General features: G+C 49.1%; 10 protein-coding genes across 10 annotated transcripts; 5 read left to right on the forward strand and 5 right to left on the reverse strand.

Annotated features, from left to right (window-relative positions):
• Window positions 1–171: 171 nt before the first annotated feature.
• Bathy01g02000 (predicted protein) lies at window positions 172–1062 on the forward strand (the record flags this gene model as incomplete). Its single annotated transcript, XM_007515648.1, has 1 exon — window positions 172–1062. One exon carries the CDS (start codon window positions 172–174, stop codon window positions 1060–1062), a length of 891 nt encoding a protein of 296 aa, XP_007515710.1.
• Window positions 1063–1246: 184 nt separating this feature from the next.
• Bathy01g02010 (predicted protein) lies at window positions 1247–2272 on the reverse strand (the record flags this gene model as incomplete). The annotated part of the gene is made up of 1 exon (XM_007515551.1): window positions 1247–2272. The coding sequence occupies one exon, from the start codon at window positions 2270–2272 to the stop codon at window positions 1247–1249; it is 1026 nt and encodes a 341-aa protein (XP_007515613.1).
• A 371-nt stretch (window positions 2273–2643) lies between these two features.
• Bathy01g02020 (unknown protein) lies at window positions 2644–4326 on the forward strand (the record flags this gene model as incomplete). Its single annotated transcript, XM_007515278.1, has 1 exon — window positions 2644–4326. The coding sequence occupies one exon, from the start codon at window positions 2644–2646 to the stop codon at window positions 4324–4326; it is 1683 nt and encodes a 560-aa protein (XP_007515340.1).
• Window positions 4327–4561: 235 nt separating this feature from the next.
• Window positions 4562–5674, forward strand: Bathy01g02030 (predicted protein; the record flags this gene model as incomplete). The annotated part of the gene is made up of 1 exon (XM_007515230.1): window positions 4562–5674. The coding sequence occupies one exon, from the start codon at window positions 4562–4564 to the stop codon at window positions 5672–5674; it is 1113 nt and encodes a 370-aa protein (XP_007515292.1).
• Window positions 5675–6215: 541 nt separating this feature from the next.
• Bathy01g02040 (HNH endonuclease) lies at window positions 6216–7247 on the forward strand (the record flags this gene model as incomplete). The annotated part of the gene is made up of 1 exon (XM_007515727.1): window positions 6216–7247. One exon carries the CDS (start codon window positions 6216–6218, stop codon window positions 7245–7247), a length of 1032 nt encoding a protein of 343 aa, XP_007515789.1.
• A 111-nt stretch (window positions 7248–7358) lies between these two features.
• Window positions 7359–8075, reverse strand: Bathy01g02050 (ThiJ/PfpI domain-containing protein; the record flags this gene model as incomplete). The annotated part of the gene is made up of 1 exon (XM_007515374.1): window positions 7359–8075. The coding sequence occupies one exon, from the start codon at window positions 8073–8075 to the stop codon at window positions 7359–7361; it is 717 nt and encodes a 238-aa protein (XP_007515436.1).
• A 255-nt stretch (window positions 8076–8330) lies between these two features.
• On the reverse strand, window positions 8331–9335 carry Bathy01g02060 (predicted protein; the record flags this gene model as incomplete). Its single annotated transcript, XM_007515216.1, has 1 exon — window positions 8331–9335. The coding sequence occupies one exon, from the start codon at window positions 9333–9335 to the stop codon at window positions 8331–8333; it is 1005 nt and encodes a 334-aa protein (XP_007515278.1).
• Window positions 9336–9403: 68 nt separating this feature from the next.
• Window positions 9404–10897, reverse strand: Bathy01g02070 (predicted protein; the record flags this gene model as incomplete). The annotated part of the gene is made up of 1 exon (XM_007515172.1): window positions 9404–10897. One exon carries the CDS (start codon window positions 10895–10897, stop codon window positions 9404–9406), a length of 1494 nt encoding a protein of 497 aa, XP_007515234.1.
• A 317-nt stretch (window positions 10898–11214) lies between these two features.
• On the forward strand, window positions 11215–13746 carry Bathy01g02080 (predicted protein; the record flags this gene model as incomplete). The annotated part of the gene is made up of 1 exon (XM_007515048.1): window positions 11215–13746. The coding sequence occupies one exon, from the start codon at window positions 11215–11217 to the stop codon at window positions 13744–13746; it is 2532 nt and encodes an 843-aa protein (XP_007515110.1).
• Window positions 13747–13877: 131 nt separating this feature from the next.
• On the reverse strand, window positions 13878–16868 carry Bathy01g02090 (hypothetical protein; the record flags this gene model as incomplete). Its single annotated transcript, XM_007515447.1, has 1 exon — window positions 13878–16868. One exon carries the CDS (start codon window positions 16866–16868, stop codon window positions 13878–13880), a length of 2991 nt encoding a protein of 996 aa, XP_007515509.1.
• Window positions 16869–17147: the final 279 nt, after the last annotated feature.

The raw sequence follows: 17147 nt of genomic DNA on the forward strand, positions 1-17147 counted from the left end.
AACGAGCGGTCTCAGCGGTTCTCTCGAACGATCGTTAGATATATCTCGCGAGTAGATGTATCTCTCGCGCGGGAATGCCGACTGATTCTTCCGCGGCCTTCTTTTCTTCTTTTCTCTTTTGGTGTTTAGGGTTTCTGGCTTTTCTAAACCCTAATTTTACTAAAACCCTAAATGTTTGTCACGTCATTTTTTTCACACGTTTCTTTTCGTGGCTCTCGAACGCTCATATCAAATATCCTGATAGATACATTGTTTAGAGAGAAACTCCGTGCGCTAAACAACATCTGCCAGAAGAAGAAGAGAGCGACGAGAATAACAACAAAAACAACAATGATTCAGACGATTCAGACGATTCAGACGAGTTCTTCGCGAGTCGTGAGAGGAGGAGGCGTTTTTTCCAAACAACAATCCAAACAACAACACCGACGACGACAAAAAAGCATCATCGTCACGAAAGCAGCGACGGATGATGATGACACTACTACTAAAGAAGAAACAGAGGATGAGTTCGAGGCGAAACTCGGCGCTTTGAGAGGAAAACGATCGAAACGATCCAAAGGAAACGACGACGAAGTGTCCATGGTGACCGGTTTACCGAAAACGCAGACGAAAAGTTCTTCATCGAGACTTCCCGGCGTGAGAGATTTCATGTCCGATTTCACCGAGGAACCGAAAACGAAAGACTGGGGACCAGAGCAGATTTTATACGAAGGCCCGCCAGCTCGAGGAGAAGTCGTGGCGAACGTGTTGATGTCTTGGACGGTGGTTTGGTTACCGCTGACGATTCAAGCCGCGGGGAGAGCGCTGTGGGCGTCGTATAAGATTACGGATAAGAGAGTGTGCGTCATATCGAACTCGCCGTTGCGAAAGGAACGCACGGACGTGCCGATGGATCAGATTAAGGACGTCATTTCGATCGGGAGAGGTATTGGCGCGTGGGGGGACATGGTGATTACTTTACGAAACGACGAGAAGGTTGAGTTGAGAAGTTTGCCGAATTTTAAAGAGTTGGAAGGGGAAATTAAGCAAAGAATGTACAAGGAAAAACCGATTGAGTTTTAATTTTTCACATCATTGCCGTTTTGCGTACTACACGCGCGTCGCGAACGAAGAGAAGAAAGAAAGAGAGAGAAGACGAATGCTACAGGAATTTATTACTCAGACTTTGATGTTATGTGACATAAATATGCATTTTACCTACTAATATACCTTCTATTGCTTCTATTTTGATCATATATTTACGTATCTACGACGTGTATTCAATGAGTACTACCGAGGAAGAGGACGTCGACGGTTCTAGAAACGCGCTTGGATTTTGCGCTTCCCAAGCGGCAAAGTGCGCTTTTCTCTCGTCGCTTTTCAGCTTAAACACTCTCTCATCATCGTCCGCCGTCTTCAACGATATCACTTCCCTTTCAGGAACTTTCTCGTCGTCGTCATCGCCGCGTCTACCGCTAAAACCAGAACTCCTACTAAAACTACTGCTATAGTCGCTAAACAATTCTCTCGGAAAATCGCGCGCGCAACTCGGTCGCTCTTTCCAAAAGTTCACCAAAAGCGTCACCCTCTGATACGCGTCTTCTTCGCCTTCCTTCCTCTCGCTATTTTCTTCTCGACAGACGCCGTGCCACATGTCCCCCCGAAACGTAAACAACCTGTTCGCTCTCGGTTTCACCAAAACGCACTTCCGCATGGCGCCGTACTCTTCCTCGTCGAACGCGACCGTCGCGCCGCCTCTTTCCGTCTTTCCGTAATACACCGTCGAGAGGAGCGGATAATATTTTTTCTTCCTCTTGTCTTTGTCTTCTTCTAAAACGCAATCCGTGTGATACGCTTTCGGAGGTTCGTCGTGCGCGACGTCTTGCACCCACCACTCGCACCCTGCAAAACTTTCCCAAGTTAACAGTTTTTGTTCCTCTGCGACAAATTTCGCGAGCCGTTCGCAATATCTCTCGATTATCATCCTCTTCTTCTTTGTCTTCTCCTTCTTCTCCTCTTCTTCTTTGTTGTCTTCTTCGTCTTCTTCTTTCGTCTTCGTCTTCTTCGGCCAAAAATACGTTCCCGAGACGAACTCTTCCCCGTCGATGAGGGATTCGGATTCGTTCTTCTTCTCGAGCAAACCTTGGTCGAACAAGCGCACGTATTCGGTTAAAAACGCATCAATCTCGTCCAACGCGACTACCGCGTCTTCTGCATCGCAATCGCTTTTGGGTGGTCGTAAGAAATTCTCCGTCACGCGCACGGAGTCCTCGAAAGAAGAAGAACGATTCATTTTGTTTTCGCGTGCATATTTGGGAGAAGAAATGAAGAAAATGAGACATTTCAAAACGCCTCGTTAGTTGTTCTCAGAGAGCGTAACGACACACCGATCTGTGCTCTCTCGCGCGCTCTCTTTCACCAAAATTGCGTTCATTTGAGAGTGAAAAGTGTTTGAGTTGTGCGTAAACTGTTTCGTTACAAAGACAGAAGAACACTATCGAGGAACATATTGGACGTTTCAAAACTCCCCCCATTCGTAGTAGAGTAAAGAAGAAGCTTTTGTTGCGCGCTGTTGTGCTCACCAGAGAGTAGCAGAACAACAACAAGCGTCTCTCTCTCTCTCTCTCTTTCAGAAGGTGTTGTTGTTGTTCTCGTCGCGTCACAATGGGCCCCAGGATACAAATAAAACACGGGGGACGGCAAACCGCCGAGGAGAAAAAGTTAGAAGCGAAGTACGACTTGTTGAGGAAGAAAAAAGAACTGAAACTCGCGAAGAAGATGGTCAAAGACGCGGAGAAGAAAGCGAAAACGGAGAAGACGATGAAGAAGAACGAACGCGAGGACGACGAAAAGGACGACGAAAAAGGTGAAGAATCTCTCGACGGGAAGAAGAAGACAAACGGAGGAGAAGGAGAGGAAGACGTGATGAAAGAAGGAGGAGAGGAAAAGAAGAAGACGACGAAAGCGATGAAACGACCGGGACAACAACAATCTCAACAACAACAGATGATTTTAAAGACCACGATGAAAGAAGAAGGAGATGATGGAACAAACACCGCCGAAAACGAGAAAAATGAAGAAAAAGCGGTTGGAGCGAAGACGACGATTCAGACGAGGACGACGACATCGAGAAACAACGGAGAAGATGAAGACGATTCGAAGAAAACGGTTGAGGAGGAGAAAGGAGAAAAAGAAGAAGCAATGATGACGAGAAAGGACGCGACGACGACGACGGAGGGAGAGCAGCAAAAGCGGAAAGACGAAGGAAAGGCGAAGGAAAGCACCGGCGCCATGAAAATTACGTTCAAGAAGAAAGCGCCGGCGGACGCTTCGAAAGAAGACGCGAGCGCGTCTGCCGCCTCCAAGAAGAAGAAGAAAGAAGAAGAAGAAGATCCGGTGGCGAAAGCGATCGCCAAAGCTAAGCTCGTGATGCAGAAAGAAAACGAACGGAGAGAAAAGGAGGAGAAGGAGGCGGAGTTGAAGAAAAAAATGAAGGAGGAAGAAGAGGCGAGGCGGAAGGAGGAGGAAGAGCGAGCAAACGCGGTTCCGAAAATTATCGTTCCGAAGTTTGGGAAAAAGCGAGAGTTGGATCCGGAATGGTTGAAACAGGAAAACGAACGGTACGAGCGAGAACAGAAAGAACGAGAAGAGCGAGAGCGGATAGAGAAGGAAGAGGCGTTGAAGCCGAAGAAACGACAGCAGAAACGACCGAAACTGGCGCCGAAGAAACTTTTACCGCCGGTGCCGAAAATCGTCCCCGGCGTCGGAAACCTCGAGGAAGGAAACCTCGACACCGAGGCCGGTGATATGGCAGGAAGTGAAGGAGCGACGGTAAATGGAGATGTCGAAGCCGGTGAAATGGCCGTCTTGGACGACGAAACCGCGAAAGCCGTCGGCGTCGGTCAGAAAATACACGAAGAAGTCGACGACCACGAAGACGACGATCATCGTGGAGATTCAGGCACGGAAGTATTCGTCGGTGGTATTCCACCCGAAGCGAACGAACGCGACGTCGGCGACGCGTTCTCGCGTTTTGGAAAGGTCTCAAAAGTTCGTTTGTTTGATATGCAGTCGTACGGTTTCGTAAAATTTTACGGCGTTAAATCCGCCGCCGCGGCGGTGAAACATTACGAAGGCTGCGACGGTACCGGCAACAACCCAATAGAAGATCCAGTGCTCATCTGCGACGCACCGGTAAGTATCGTCGAATTTGCAGCTTCCGGTAAAGACCTCGTCATACAAAAAGCGAAAGAAATAGCGACGAAGAAGCGCGAAGGCGAATCCGTCGAAGAAGATGAAGCGGCGAAAGCGAAAGCGAGAGAGGTCATGACGTACGAAGTGATTTAGAATAGTAATGTAGTAGTAATAGATTTGGGCGCCGCGTTTGGCGTGATATTAAATGCTTCACCTCAAAACCCGTCTCGCTCTCCCGCGCCATCCGCTCCTTGTTGGCTCCTCCTCTTCCTCCTCCATAATTTTGACGACGACGACGCTCTAAAATTCACTCGCGCATCATCATCATCATCGCGGAAGACGAAGACGACCACGAAGAAGCGCGAGAGCATCGGTATTAGCAGTTTAAATGGACCGAGACGACGACGTGGACGACGACGTCTCGCTCCTCGTCGTCGTCCTCGAAACGAATTCGCAGTTTTGGTTTCCCCGTTCCCGGAAACAACGAGAGACGACGACTCCTTCGACTCCTTCGACTTCTTTATACGCGTTCGAAAAAGTCTGCAAAGACATCGCCGCGTTTTCCTCCGCGTATTTAGCGTGCAATCGTGCGAACAGAATCGCGGTCGTGGCCGCGCACGCCAGGAAAGAGTGCACGTTTTTGTTCCGGTCGCACTTGGAAGGTGATGTTGTTCTCGAAGACGAAGAAGACGAAGAAGACAAAGAAGGAGATAACACGAAGAAGACAAAGAAGAAGAAGAAGAAGAGAAAGAAACCGCCGACGAACCCGCGAATGACGTTCGTCGGCGACGACGAGTGCGACGACATCGGCGGGTTCGCGAACGATGCGCAAGACGTGGACGCTTTAGATATTTCGAAAGGTTTAGAACCGTTACAGACGACGTTTCGGAGAGCGTTTTTCGACGGATTGAAAGCGTTGAGCGATGAAAACGTCGTCGTCAATTACGACGACGACGACGACGACGAGAATCGGGAGCAGCAGCACGCGACGCCAATAGCTGGCGCGATATCGTTAGCTTTAACCTACGCGAATAGAATAGAACGAGATCCGTCTTTACGGGGTCGCGTAAAATCGAGAGTGTTGGTCGTTCAAGCGTCCGAAGACGACGCCGAACAGTACGTGCCGATGATGAACGCCATGTTCGCCGCGCAATCGAGCAACATTCTCATCGACTGTTTATGCCTGAATGAGAAAGAGTCTAGTTTTTTACAACAAGCGGCGTTTGTCAGCGGCGGCATATACGCGAAACCGGAGAAATCGAAAAAAGGAGGAGGAGAAGAGACGCGAGAAGATTTGCTCGAGAGAGCGTTATGTTCGTTTCTCCCGGATAGGTACACTCGACGCTTTTTACGTCCACCGAGAGCGGGTTCGATCGATTTCCGTTCCTCCTGTTTCTGTCACGGCAATCGAATCAGCAAAGGCTTCGTCTGTTCCGTCTGTTTGTCCGTCTTTTGCAAAAAAGAAGGTGCGTGTCAAACCTGCGGCGCCGCGTTCGTATAAAACAACACGGAGAGAAAAAGAAGGCGCGCGCGTAATAAAGTAGCATTCACGCTCGCGTAGCTTTGTTGTGTGCTCTAGAGAGAGATCGGCGTTTAAAGAGTGTAGTAGTATCGCGAGCGCGAAAAATCTTCCTGAAAAATAAGACCGTCTGCTCTTTTGTGTCTTTTTGAAAAGCTCTCTCTCACACATGTGGGCAAACAAACACTCGAAGAAACCACAACAACCCCCCACGCGACCAGCAGAAAAGAAATTTAAAAAAAAAAAAAAAAAAAGAGATTTGGCGAAAAATCATCTCACTCTCACTCTGCTGCGAATATTCTGTTCACGTCACAAATTTAAACTAAGGCCACGCACGCTTCCTTTGCCCGACGCATACACAACAACAACGCCAACTCTTTGAGCGAGACGACAGAAGACGCTTCTATTTTTTGTGCGTCGTTTTTGTTGTTCTCTTCTCTGCGTTGTTGTCTTTGTATAAAGCGCTTGAGTAGTATCTGTCATGTTTCTCTCGAGCACGCATCGCCTTTCGGGAAACGATGGAATGAAGATGTGGTCGTTAGGACGGAAAGGACGAAACGACGCGTCGAGAGTGATGAGAAGAGAAGATGTTTTAATAAAAGCGGCGACGCGCAGTTTTAGTCACGATTTGAGCAACAACAACAGCAAGTGCAACAACAACAGCAAGTGCAACACCGCCGAGCAGCACGCGCGGGAAAAACAAATGAGAAGAGCAAAACAAACGACGCAAGGGAAAACGACGACGCGGATTAGTAGCTCTTTCTCAACAATGTCGAGAACAAATGCAACGATCTTGAATGAAAACATGTACGAATTGCGCGAGGAAGTGGAAAAGAGCCGAATCATATCCTCGCCCTCAGACTTGGACCAACGAAGAGTGCTCGTTTTAGACGTGGCGATGCAAACGAGCAACATCGTGAGTTGGCAAAAGGCGTTGATTTTAGCCATGTTCGATAAGGTGGACGTTTTGGAATATTACGAAGAGATGGTGGCGTCGGCGTATTCGGCGTTTTATTTACCCGCGGTGGTGAAAACGAGAGTGTATGATAAACAGAAAGGATCGATCGCGTTATCGAGGAAGAACGTGTTGATTAGAGATCACCATTCGTGCACGTATTGCGGCGCGAGGGACGATTTGACCATCGACCATATCGTTCCGGCGTCGAAAGGCGGCGAGTGGTCGTGGACGAATTTAACGACAGCGTGCGCGAAATGTAACAATCGCAAAGGAGATAAGATGTTGAAGCAGTGCAGCGGAATGAAGCTCGTCCGTCCGGCGAAGGAGCCGTGCGTCGCGTCCGGGGAGTTTTCGCAGTTTTCCAGGATCGTGAATCCGCCGGACGAGTGGATTCCGTTCATCGATCCGAGACACGTGAAACGAATACCGGACGGCTTCATGGACGATTTGGAGTTTGGGGACGTTTCGATTAAAAACAACGTCGTGGACGTGGAGAAGACGCTGTTGAAAGTGACGTCGAAGAACTACAAGAAGAAAAAGTCAAAGAGTAGCAGTTCTTCTTCTTCTCCTTCTTCCTCTACTTCTTCAACGCGGTAAGGAATGTATCCCCTCCCCGTCTTCGTTTTCGAGAGTGTACTACTATATCAAAATATTTACCCATTTATATTATAAAATATCTGTAATAAAAAACAAATACAAATTAAGGTTTTAATTCACTACTTGAGTTTGCGTTAACGCCAACAATTCAACAAACTTCTCCACGCACACTTTACTGCTCGCTGGATTCTGCCCTGTCACCAACGTCCCTTCGACAACCGCGTGAGCGCCCCACGCGCCTTCCGCCTTCGAGTACTTGGCGCCTTGCGCCACCATCTCTTTCTCAATCAACGCCGGTACCTCTTCTTGCATCCCAACATGCCCCTCTTCCTCGTCCGAAAAGCCAGTCACGGACATTCCACTCACCAACGGTGTCGTCCCGTCTGCTTTTTTGCACGATAAAAGTGCAATCGGCGCGTGACAATCCAGCGCGACGGCTTTCTTCGCCGTTAAAAATTGCTCGATGGTTTTCGCCAACTCTTGGTTTTGGTAGAAATCAGTGCAACATCCGTGGCCTCCGGGTAAGAAAACGCCGTCGTATTCTTCCACGTTTAATTCGGATAAACCTTTCGATGTCTTCATCAAAGCTTGCGCGGTGTCGTCTTTATCGAATTTCACGCACTCTGGCGTGTAAAACCCTTCGCCTCGCGATCCTGCGTCTATTGGGATTTCCCCGCCTTTGATAGAGAAGAAATCGACTGAAAATTTCTTTTCCATCATGGAATAATACGGCACGGCGATTTCTTCCAACCACACGCCGGTTGGTTTCTTCTCCGCGGATTTGCCGAACGTCGTCGCGGACGTGCACAAGATGGCAATTTTAGTCATTTTTGTGTGTGTGTTCGTTTGTCTCGTCGAAAAGTGTTGACGAATCAGATCTCGTTAAGATTTTTGTGACGTAACCAACGCACACACACAAACAACTTTTTAGAAGGAGAAAAAAATTTTTTTTCGTCCTCTCTTACACATCTCCAATCGACTCAGATGTTCATCCGCGCGCACTTCCATCGTCTGCACGTCACCAGAGAACCGAACTAAACCTAGCCAAACACACAAACGAACACCTTTTTCGGAGAGATGTTATTATGTTTTCGTCCTCTCTAACATCTCCAATCGATCGAGATTTTCATCCACGCGCACTTCCATCGTCCTCACGTCACCGGATAACCGAACTAAACCAGGTTTGGCACCTTTAGGTTTGCTCACTTGTCTGCACCGAACGACGGAGACTTTCACGCGACCAACGCGAGAGGCTTTGCTAAACTTGGCGGCGAGCAACGCGGCGTCGAAAAAGGCGGCGTCGGACGGCGCGGTGGATTTGATGACGACGTGGGAACCAGGACATCCGGCGGCGTGCATCCACCACTCGTTCGGGTCGTTGGTTGGGTCTAAGGAGACGATGTCGTTGTCTTCGGACGTGCGGCCGACGCGGATTTCGGTCGTCGGTATGTCGTCGTCGTCGTTTACGTCGTTCCCCGACGCGTACGCGAAATACGGTCGACGAGGTCCGGTTTTGCTCACATTTTTTACCTTCTTCGGCCCTCGTGGAGGTTTCGGCGGTGGCGCGTCCGATATCCCTAATTTCATCGCAAACTCCGCGCACTCTTGCCATTTCGAATCGTCTTCTTTATTCTTTTTCCCTCCCGTAAAGTTCTCCACCATTGCCAGCAGCGTCCGCACCTCCTCCAACCGCTTTTTCTTCTCCTCCACGTCTGATTCCAAAAAATCCACGTCGGGACATTCTTCCAACATCTCCGTCGTCGCGTTTGGATTTTCTAACAACTCGTTCATTTTTTCTTTCGACAGTCGTAATTTCGTCGTCGCATTCGCCACTTTTTTCAACGCTTTCGTTTCTTGCCTTTTGGTTTCCTGGCGTAACCCGGAGACGTCCAAATTCACAACGGTGTTATTAGGGGTTGGTTTTGAGTCATCATCAACATCAAAAGAGGAACAACACGGACGAGATCGACGCGGGTTTTTGAGCGCGAGTTTCAAAGAAAAAGAGCGAGTATTCAATTTTGTTCTGGTAGACGACTTTTGGAGGAGGAGTTTTGAATCAGCGACGACGACGAGAGGCATACCAATCATCGCGCGAGGAGGAGGAGGAACCGTTGTTGTGAGGACAAAAATTTCCATTTTATCCAAAATCTAAAAATTCAACCAACCATTCCGAAATACTGCGAATCGTTATTCGCCAACGCGGTGGAGTACTTTCGATTCATTTTCACCTCCTCGCTTTCTTCGTCCGAGGAACAGTCGACGTTTCCACCACACTCTTCCTTTAACTTCTTTAAAGCGTCTTCGACGTCTTTTTCGGTTGGGATTTTCCTCGGTTTCAAAGCTCGGACGGCGTCCTCGACGGTGGCGTATTTCGGCAACGGCTTCAAGTTTAGGAACTCTGGCGTGCGCGAGGCGTTGTTTTCGACAATCATGTCTGGTTCGGAGATGAGGAGGGAGTGGAGGATGTAGTCGCGGAGAGTAGCTGGTTGGTCTTCGAAGACGTAGTGGGAGGCGTCCGGGATGGATTTGCCGCGGATGACTTTCTTCGAATACCGGCGCAAGGCGGACACGACGTCCTGGAGATCCTTTTCGTCCATGAACTCGGAGTGCTCGCCTCGGTAAACTGAGGCGTGACACTTAACGTTTTCCAGAATTCGGACGTATTCGTCCGCGGATGGGACTTTGAATAAGAATTTACGGTCGATGCGAAACTCGTATTTCGCCATGTTTTGGCTGAATAACTTCATGACGCCGGTGACTTCGTCGCCTTTAGGTTTCCGAAATTTAGAGAGCATGCGTTTAATGCACTGTTTCCCGTTTCGTCTCTCGTTATCAGGCCAAATGGGTGCGATTTCAAACGTTACTGCTTCTCGCAAAGACCCGAATATGACGTTTTGGAACCTATGAAATGCCACCGCGTCTTCTCGACACTTCGGGTGCGACTCGATCAGAGTCAGGCCGGCGACCAAGTGTTCGTGCTCTCCAGCAAACGCCGCCGCGATGATCGCGCCTAAACCAAAACCAACTAAAGCAACCGGGTGTGCATACAAATCCAACTCGACGATGAACGATTCTATATCCGCCACGAACGACGGGACGTCGTACTGTCCTTCCCGCGAATGCGTGCTATCGCCGTGTCCTCTAAAATCCACGCAATACACCGTAAACCCTCCTTTCTCTTGTATCTGCTTCGCTAATCCGTAATACGACTCCCCGTTCTCCCCGGTGTCGTGTAAAATAAACACCACTTTGTCGCACCCTTCGGCTCCAAACCTGGCGTACTTCAACCGCATCCCAGTAGCGCTCAAATCGATATACTTCCCAATCCCTCTCTCCCTGCTGTTCACCAACACGTCGGATTCAAATTGACTCGCCGCTTTCTCCATCGCCGTCCACTTCTCCTCCGGAATCTCCACAATCGCCCCTCTCCTCTTCTTCTCCAAATCACTTTTCATCTCCATCGTTTCCATGATCGCTTTCGCGACCAAAAGCTCGCTCGTCACCATCGCCTCCTCGCCGTTCGTTGGAACACCTAAATCAAATCGTTCCCGACAATGCGAGATCACGCGCTTTTTTTTTCCATGGTCCTCCTCCCACATTTCAATCGGGCCAAGCTTGTCTAAAACCTCGTCCAAGTCGTCAAAGTTCATCTTAATTTCGCGCGTATATTATGTCTCCCCTGGATTTGGCTCTCTTCTCTTTTCACAAAAATGCGCAACGCGCTGTTGCGTGCGTGTTTTCGTGTGTGATCAAAAGTTAAGAAAAGTCAAGCGTTTTTACAAAGGCGTTTTCAGCCGTTTCGAGAAAAAAAGACCAAACACCCTAAACACTTTGCATTTGCCTACTTTTGAAGCATACATGCGCCAAAAGTACCTGCTGCGTTGTTGACTCGCAAAACGCAGTAAAGCAGAGCGCTGCCTACTGTTACGAGCACGGGGGGGGGTCGCTTTTTTGTCTCGCAGTAATAATGGACAAAGAGACGTTCAGGATGACACCGAAACGCGAGCGACGCGCGAGGCGCTTGGTGATGATGATGATGATGTCGCTTCTGATTTTGGGTTTGGTTTTGATGGTGTTTAGAACGACTGCGGCGACTACAGGCGGTGGTGAAAATGGTGGTAAAGGTCGTTACGATCATCCGTCGTCGTTGGCGTTCTCGTCGCGCGTTTCTACTACTTTCGGAGGTGGTGGCGGTGGTGGTGGTCGTGATGCGATGATGAGTGAGAACGTCAAGGATGGATGTCACTGCGCGACGACGACGAGAGAACGACAACAATGTCCGGATTGCTCGGAAGAGTGCGAGTCGATGAAATCGAGCAACACAGCGATCGACGAATCTATCGCCGGTTGCGATGAGAAAGCGTTGAAGAAAGCGAGTTCGTCGAAAATTGACGTGGAAATAGCCGCGTTGCGAGCGCAGTTGCGAGAGGCGAACGAGAAGGTGAAAGAGTTGCAAGATATCATGAAGGCGAAGTGTCACGTGACGGATTACACGCAGTGCTCGTCGGCGTGTTATTCTAGAGTTATGCGGATTAAAGAGCAAAACGCGCAGTGTCAGAAGAGATTGCAGAGTCGAGGGTGCACTGATTGTACGGTGGTGGCGGCGAGGTCGATCTCGAAGGATAGGATTGCCACGAGGAGAGCGGCGTATCATTTGATTGCGACGGCGTTGAAAGCGGAATCGAAATGCGGAGGGAGTGCAGGAACGACAATTGATGCGGATAGGGAAAGAATGAAATTAGACGTGACAGATAGAGAACGCGCGAGTGAGATTCAGGAGAAGATGACGAAGAATCAAAGAGAAGAGATTACCGGCGAGGCAGATATGGATGATTTTCTCATATCAACGATTGATAGATCGACGCTTTTAGACGGTGCGTTGGCGCACGCTCTCGAAGATTTGAGCATCGGTAACGAGGAGGATAAAGTCACTGCGGAGGCGTACGAGAAGGCGTTGAAAGAAATTCGCGCGGCGGCGTCTGCCGGGGCGTCAGCTGAAAGCAAATGGCTCGAACAACTGCGAAATCGAGCGGAGGACATCAATCGCGAGGCAAATTTGAAAGACTTGATGATGAAAAAAGCGGACGTCTTTCGACGCGATATGGCATCGGAGCTGTCGTTTCCGTCCATATATGGCATTCCACAAAGTTTAGGTCGAGCGTTATATAAAGTTGCAAACACAGGGGCGAAGCACGCGAGAGAAATGCTGAAACTTGCGCCGAGGTACAATCGCGATTTCAAAACGTGCGCGGTGGTTGGTAACTCGCAAAGGCTTTTACTCGACTTGAACGGGAAAGAAATCGACGGGCACTCTGCGGTTATTCGGATGAACAACGCTCCAACGGTTGGTTTTGATCGTTTTGTCGGGAATAAAACTACCTTGCGTACGCTCAACTCGATTTGGACGCAACGATATTCAAACACGCAAATCGATAGTAATAAAGTTGCCAACGTCATGCCGCTCGAGCTCGGGGTAACGTTAGTTGGTACTCGAGTTGTGCCGGGCGATCACTTCGCGTTGCAACAGCGTTTGCGAAAATCTGGACGCGGCGACGTGAGTTTTGTGAAAATGACCGACCCGTCCATCGCGCAGGCGGGTAAATTGCTCCAAAATTATAAAACCGCGTTAGAGAGCGTGCGCAAACTAGAGTACGCCGGAAAAGGAAGTCCGAGTTCAGGATTTTTGGCTATTTTTGCAGCTTTGCAAATTTGCGACCAAGTAACCGTCTATGGCGTCGGAACGGAATCGGATTTACGTTCAGGGTCATCGCAATGGCACTACTGGGAGAAGGCGGATTATTACCAAACCTCTAGAGAATTCGGCGAGGCGCCGCACCACAGTTGGGAACTTGAACGCGACGTCATGCTCGTTTTGGAAGCGACGAAGAAACTGCGCATCGTGACGCCAAAATCGAGAGACGATCAGGCAGCGACAAAAGCCGAGCGAATTGCTACGGCCGCGATTTTGGCCTCGGACGCGGCTGTTCGACGACATCGCACGAAAGCAAACCAGCAGTGTGCGCGAGTCGGCTTATCCGTGTGTGGATGCGACGCCGAGAGCGACGCGTTGCACGGCGGTAGCGGTATCTTGGAAGTTGCTGGAAAAGTATCTCATGGGAACCGCCCCGCTGCGAAAGCATCGGTCACTTTGCAGAAGTTTGATAAGACGGTTGCGAAGAAGGACGACGTTTCAGTCGTACAACGCGCGGCAATTGCGTTGGCACATTCGTACCATCTCGAGTTGCCGGGCGTTGCCGCCGGCAGCACTAGCAAGAAGAAGAAAGGAACAAGCGCGTCTTCAAGCGAGGAGGCGGATGGTGACGATGCATCGAATGAGGAAGAAAGCTCTGATGGAGAATCAAATGATTCCGTTTTGGATGCTGCGAATAGCGACGACGTCGTGTCCGAAGACCACCACGCGGAGAGCAATAACGGTGCGAGCCATGGTGGTCACGGGTTTATGTCGAACTTTTTCCACGGCAATCACGGTGGGAATTAATGTTTATTCATGCTTTAGCAATTTTAATAGTAGTGTGTTGTAAGTGTTGTCGATTGTTACTGCGATATGATGTAGATACCTTTAGGAACGGGATCTGTACGTACGTTTGTTAAAATAAATTTACACGATATTTAATGAGAACTTCTCGCGCCCGAGTTTGAATCTCTGTTTTCCTTCTCTATCTCGCCGTGCGAGTCGATCGCGCTCGACACGCGATTTCGTCTCTCTCGAGCTTTCAATTCAATCGCTTCCAATCGATTAACTGCCAAAGCTTCTTGCTCTCGAGCGTCTAGAGCAACGATTTCGAGCAGTTTCACGCGTTCAATTAATTCTTCGTTTTCGCGGACGAGCGCTTCCATTCTACTTTCTCTACTCTCGCCCGATGTTGAAGAAGACGAAGACGCTTCTTCTTTTCCGACATTTTGCTGCTCTTCCACGAGACGAGCGTTGGACGCGCTCAGTTCGAGCAAGGCAGAATCTCGTTCCGTCTCTGCGACTTCGCGCGCACGGCGTTCGGCCTCGCACGCGGTTTGCGCCAGTTTCACTTTTCTTTGCATACCTTCCAGGTCGTCGCGCATCTGCGCGTATTGCGCATAACGCTCGCTCTCTATATCTTTCGTATCCGTCACAAAATTTCGTTTATGCGCTTTCGCGTTTTCGTTTCTCGCGAGCGCGTACAGCGCGTTTCTCTCCGCTTTTGCTGCTCTGCGCGCGGCTCGAAACTGCGTCTCGAACGATACCTGACGCGCGGTCAAATCTTGCACGTTCTTCGAGAGTTCCTCTTCGTTCTTTGTTCTCGTGATGAGCGCCCTTTCGATTTGAAATTTCTCGAGGTTGGATTGCTCCAATTTCTCCTCGGACAGTTGGACCGCTTTCGCCCATTGTTCGACGGAATTTTTCATATTTACGACTTCTTCGCGCAATTCTTCTTCGTTTTTCGTTCTCGTGATGAGTGCTCTTTGAATCTGAAACTTCTCTAAGTTGGATTGTTCCAGCTTCGCTTCGGTATATTCCACCTCTTTCGCCGCTTTCGCGATTGAATTTTTCATGCTCTTGACTTTCTCTTGAAGCTCGTTTTCGTGCGCGGCGGAGGAATACAACGCCCTCTCAATCTGATGCTTCTCTAAGTTTGCGTGCTCTAACTTTAATTCCAACTCGTGCTCGACTTGTTTTAATTTGGCATTCTCCGAGAAGAAATCCCATTCGGCTTGCTTCAACGTCTCGCTCGAGCCTTGTTCAACGCGTGCAACTTTTGCCTTCTCCTCAAAAAGCGCCGATTGCACCGTCTTCAACTCTTCGACAATCTCGCGCTCTTTCTCGTTCGCGTCTGATATTTCAGTTTTCAGCTTTTCAATCTCTATCGCGCGAGAAGACGATAAATCGGAAACAACGTTCAACTCGCGAGCGTATGAATCTTTCGCCTCGGCGAGTTCCCTCGCGATGGCTTCGATTTTCTCCTCCGCCTTCTTCGAATTCTCGACAATCTCTCGCTCTTTAATCTCTACCGACGCTTTCAACGCTTCCATCTCGTTTTCGTGATCTCGGACAAACTTATTCTTCAACACGGTCATATCGTGTAATCTCTCAAACTGCGCACGAGCGACTCTTTCGATGGTGTTGACGATTCTCGTATCCGCTTCCACGGAAACTTCCGTTTTCTTTTCTTCGTATTCCTTCTCCAACTGCTGACGCGCCAATTCCATTCTATGCTCGACAACGGAATGATCAATGCGTAAGTCCATCACCTTCTGTTTCAAACTTTCGATTTCAGCTGTCTTTTCGCTCCAAATGCGTTCTTTGCGGACCTCCTCTTCCGCCGCTTCGCGTTCGAGCGTTTGAATCGAATCCAACAAACCGGTAATAATCACGTTCAATTCCTGGATTTCAGTTTGGTGATGATGGTTCGCACTAATCAACGCTCGCTCTATTCTTGATTTCTCCTCGTTTGCCATGCGTAACTTCACCTCCATACCCTCTATCATCTTCTCCTTCTCCTTCAAATCATCCTCGTACGCGCTCAACTGCGTTTGCAACTGTGCGATCTCGTGATCTTTCATAGCGATATCTCTCACCAGCGTTTCGTACATTTTATCGAATTGTTGCGCCGTCTTCGCCTTTAAGACCTTCTCCGCTCGGTCGCGTCGTTCGATTTCAAACGTATGCGCCTTCGCCTGTTGCTTTTTTGCGTGTCTCAACAAAACGAAATCTTTCGTAAATGTTTGGTACATCGAATCAAACTGCTGCTCCGTTTTGCACTTCAACGCGTACTCGTTCTTCTTGAACTGTTCCATCTCTTCCTTTTGTATCTCCACGAGACACTTGAACTCTTCAATATCCTCTTGCATTTTCCTCACCAGCCCTTTCGTCTCAAACATCTCCCGACGCGTCATCTCCGCACGACTTTTAACCGCCGCGTTTTCTCCTCTCATATTGGCCAATTTTCCTTCGTACTCCGTTCGTTCTCTGTCGAAGTGCCTCTCCAACAACGCTCGGTCCACGGACATCTTCCCCTTCACTCGCTCCGTGGCCAACGCAACCTTCCCTTGCCAAAAATCGTTCAAAAAGTTCTCCAATCTATTCTGTTTCTTTTGCTCGCTCACAAACACCAACAAAGCCTGCGCGCTCACGCACGCCTGTATCGGTCCGAGCGACAACATCGCCGTCCGGGAACACCCTTCGAAGGCGTTTAAAACCAACCGCAACTTCTCGTTGCTGTTTTGCCATTCGTTCGGGAAAGAACCCAGGAACGATGGAGAGAGCGGGTCGATCATCGTGTATTCGTCGTCGTCCTCGTGGTCTGTGCTCGTCTTTTTCAACGAGAATGTCTCGTCCCGCTCCTTCGTCGTCGTCGTACGCTTTGACGGTGGTGGCGGTGGTGTTTTTGCACCAAAAACGCCTCCTCCTCCCGAAAGGGAATCAAAAAACGACTTTGAGAATTGCACTCTTTGCTGCTGCCGTGGTTTCGTCTTAACTAATAAAATCCGACGACCTTTTGGCATTCTCGGCGGCAGCACAACCCCCGCGCCGTTCTGGCGCTTCCCCGCGTTGTTGTTCCTGGAGGAAGACGACGTAGGACCGCAGCGAACGACCATCATCACGGACACCATCATCGATGGAAACATTTTTAACTGAATTTTCAAATAAATAAATACAAAACGTTCCCAAAGAGAGACGACAAACGTATTCGGTTGTTTTAGGTTATCGTCGTCGGACAGAGACCACCGCGAGTTTTAACGACGCGTAGGGGAGGAAGAGAGGCTTTCTCCGTCGTTTACGTCCGTATCGTCGTCGTCCCTTTTTTTTGTATCGCGTTTCGATGATTTCAAAAATTTTCGAACTGACAGCTGTTGCTCTCGGTTTCAAATTTTTTCTTTTTTTCTTTTTTCAAAAAAAGCGGTCAA

This window comes from Bathycoccus prasinos (genome assembly GCF_002220235.1).
Source record: "Bathycoccus prasinos genomic : Chromosome_1".
NCBI classification, from domain to species: Eukaryota; Viridiplantae; Chlorophyta; class Mamiellophyceae; order Mamiellales; family Bathycoccaceae; genus Bathycoccus; species Bathycoccus prasinos.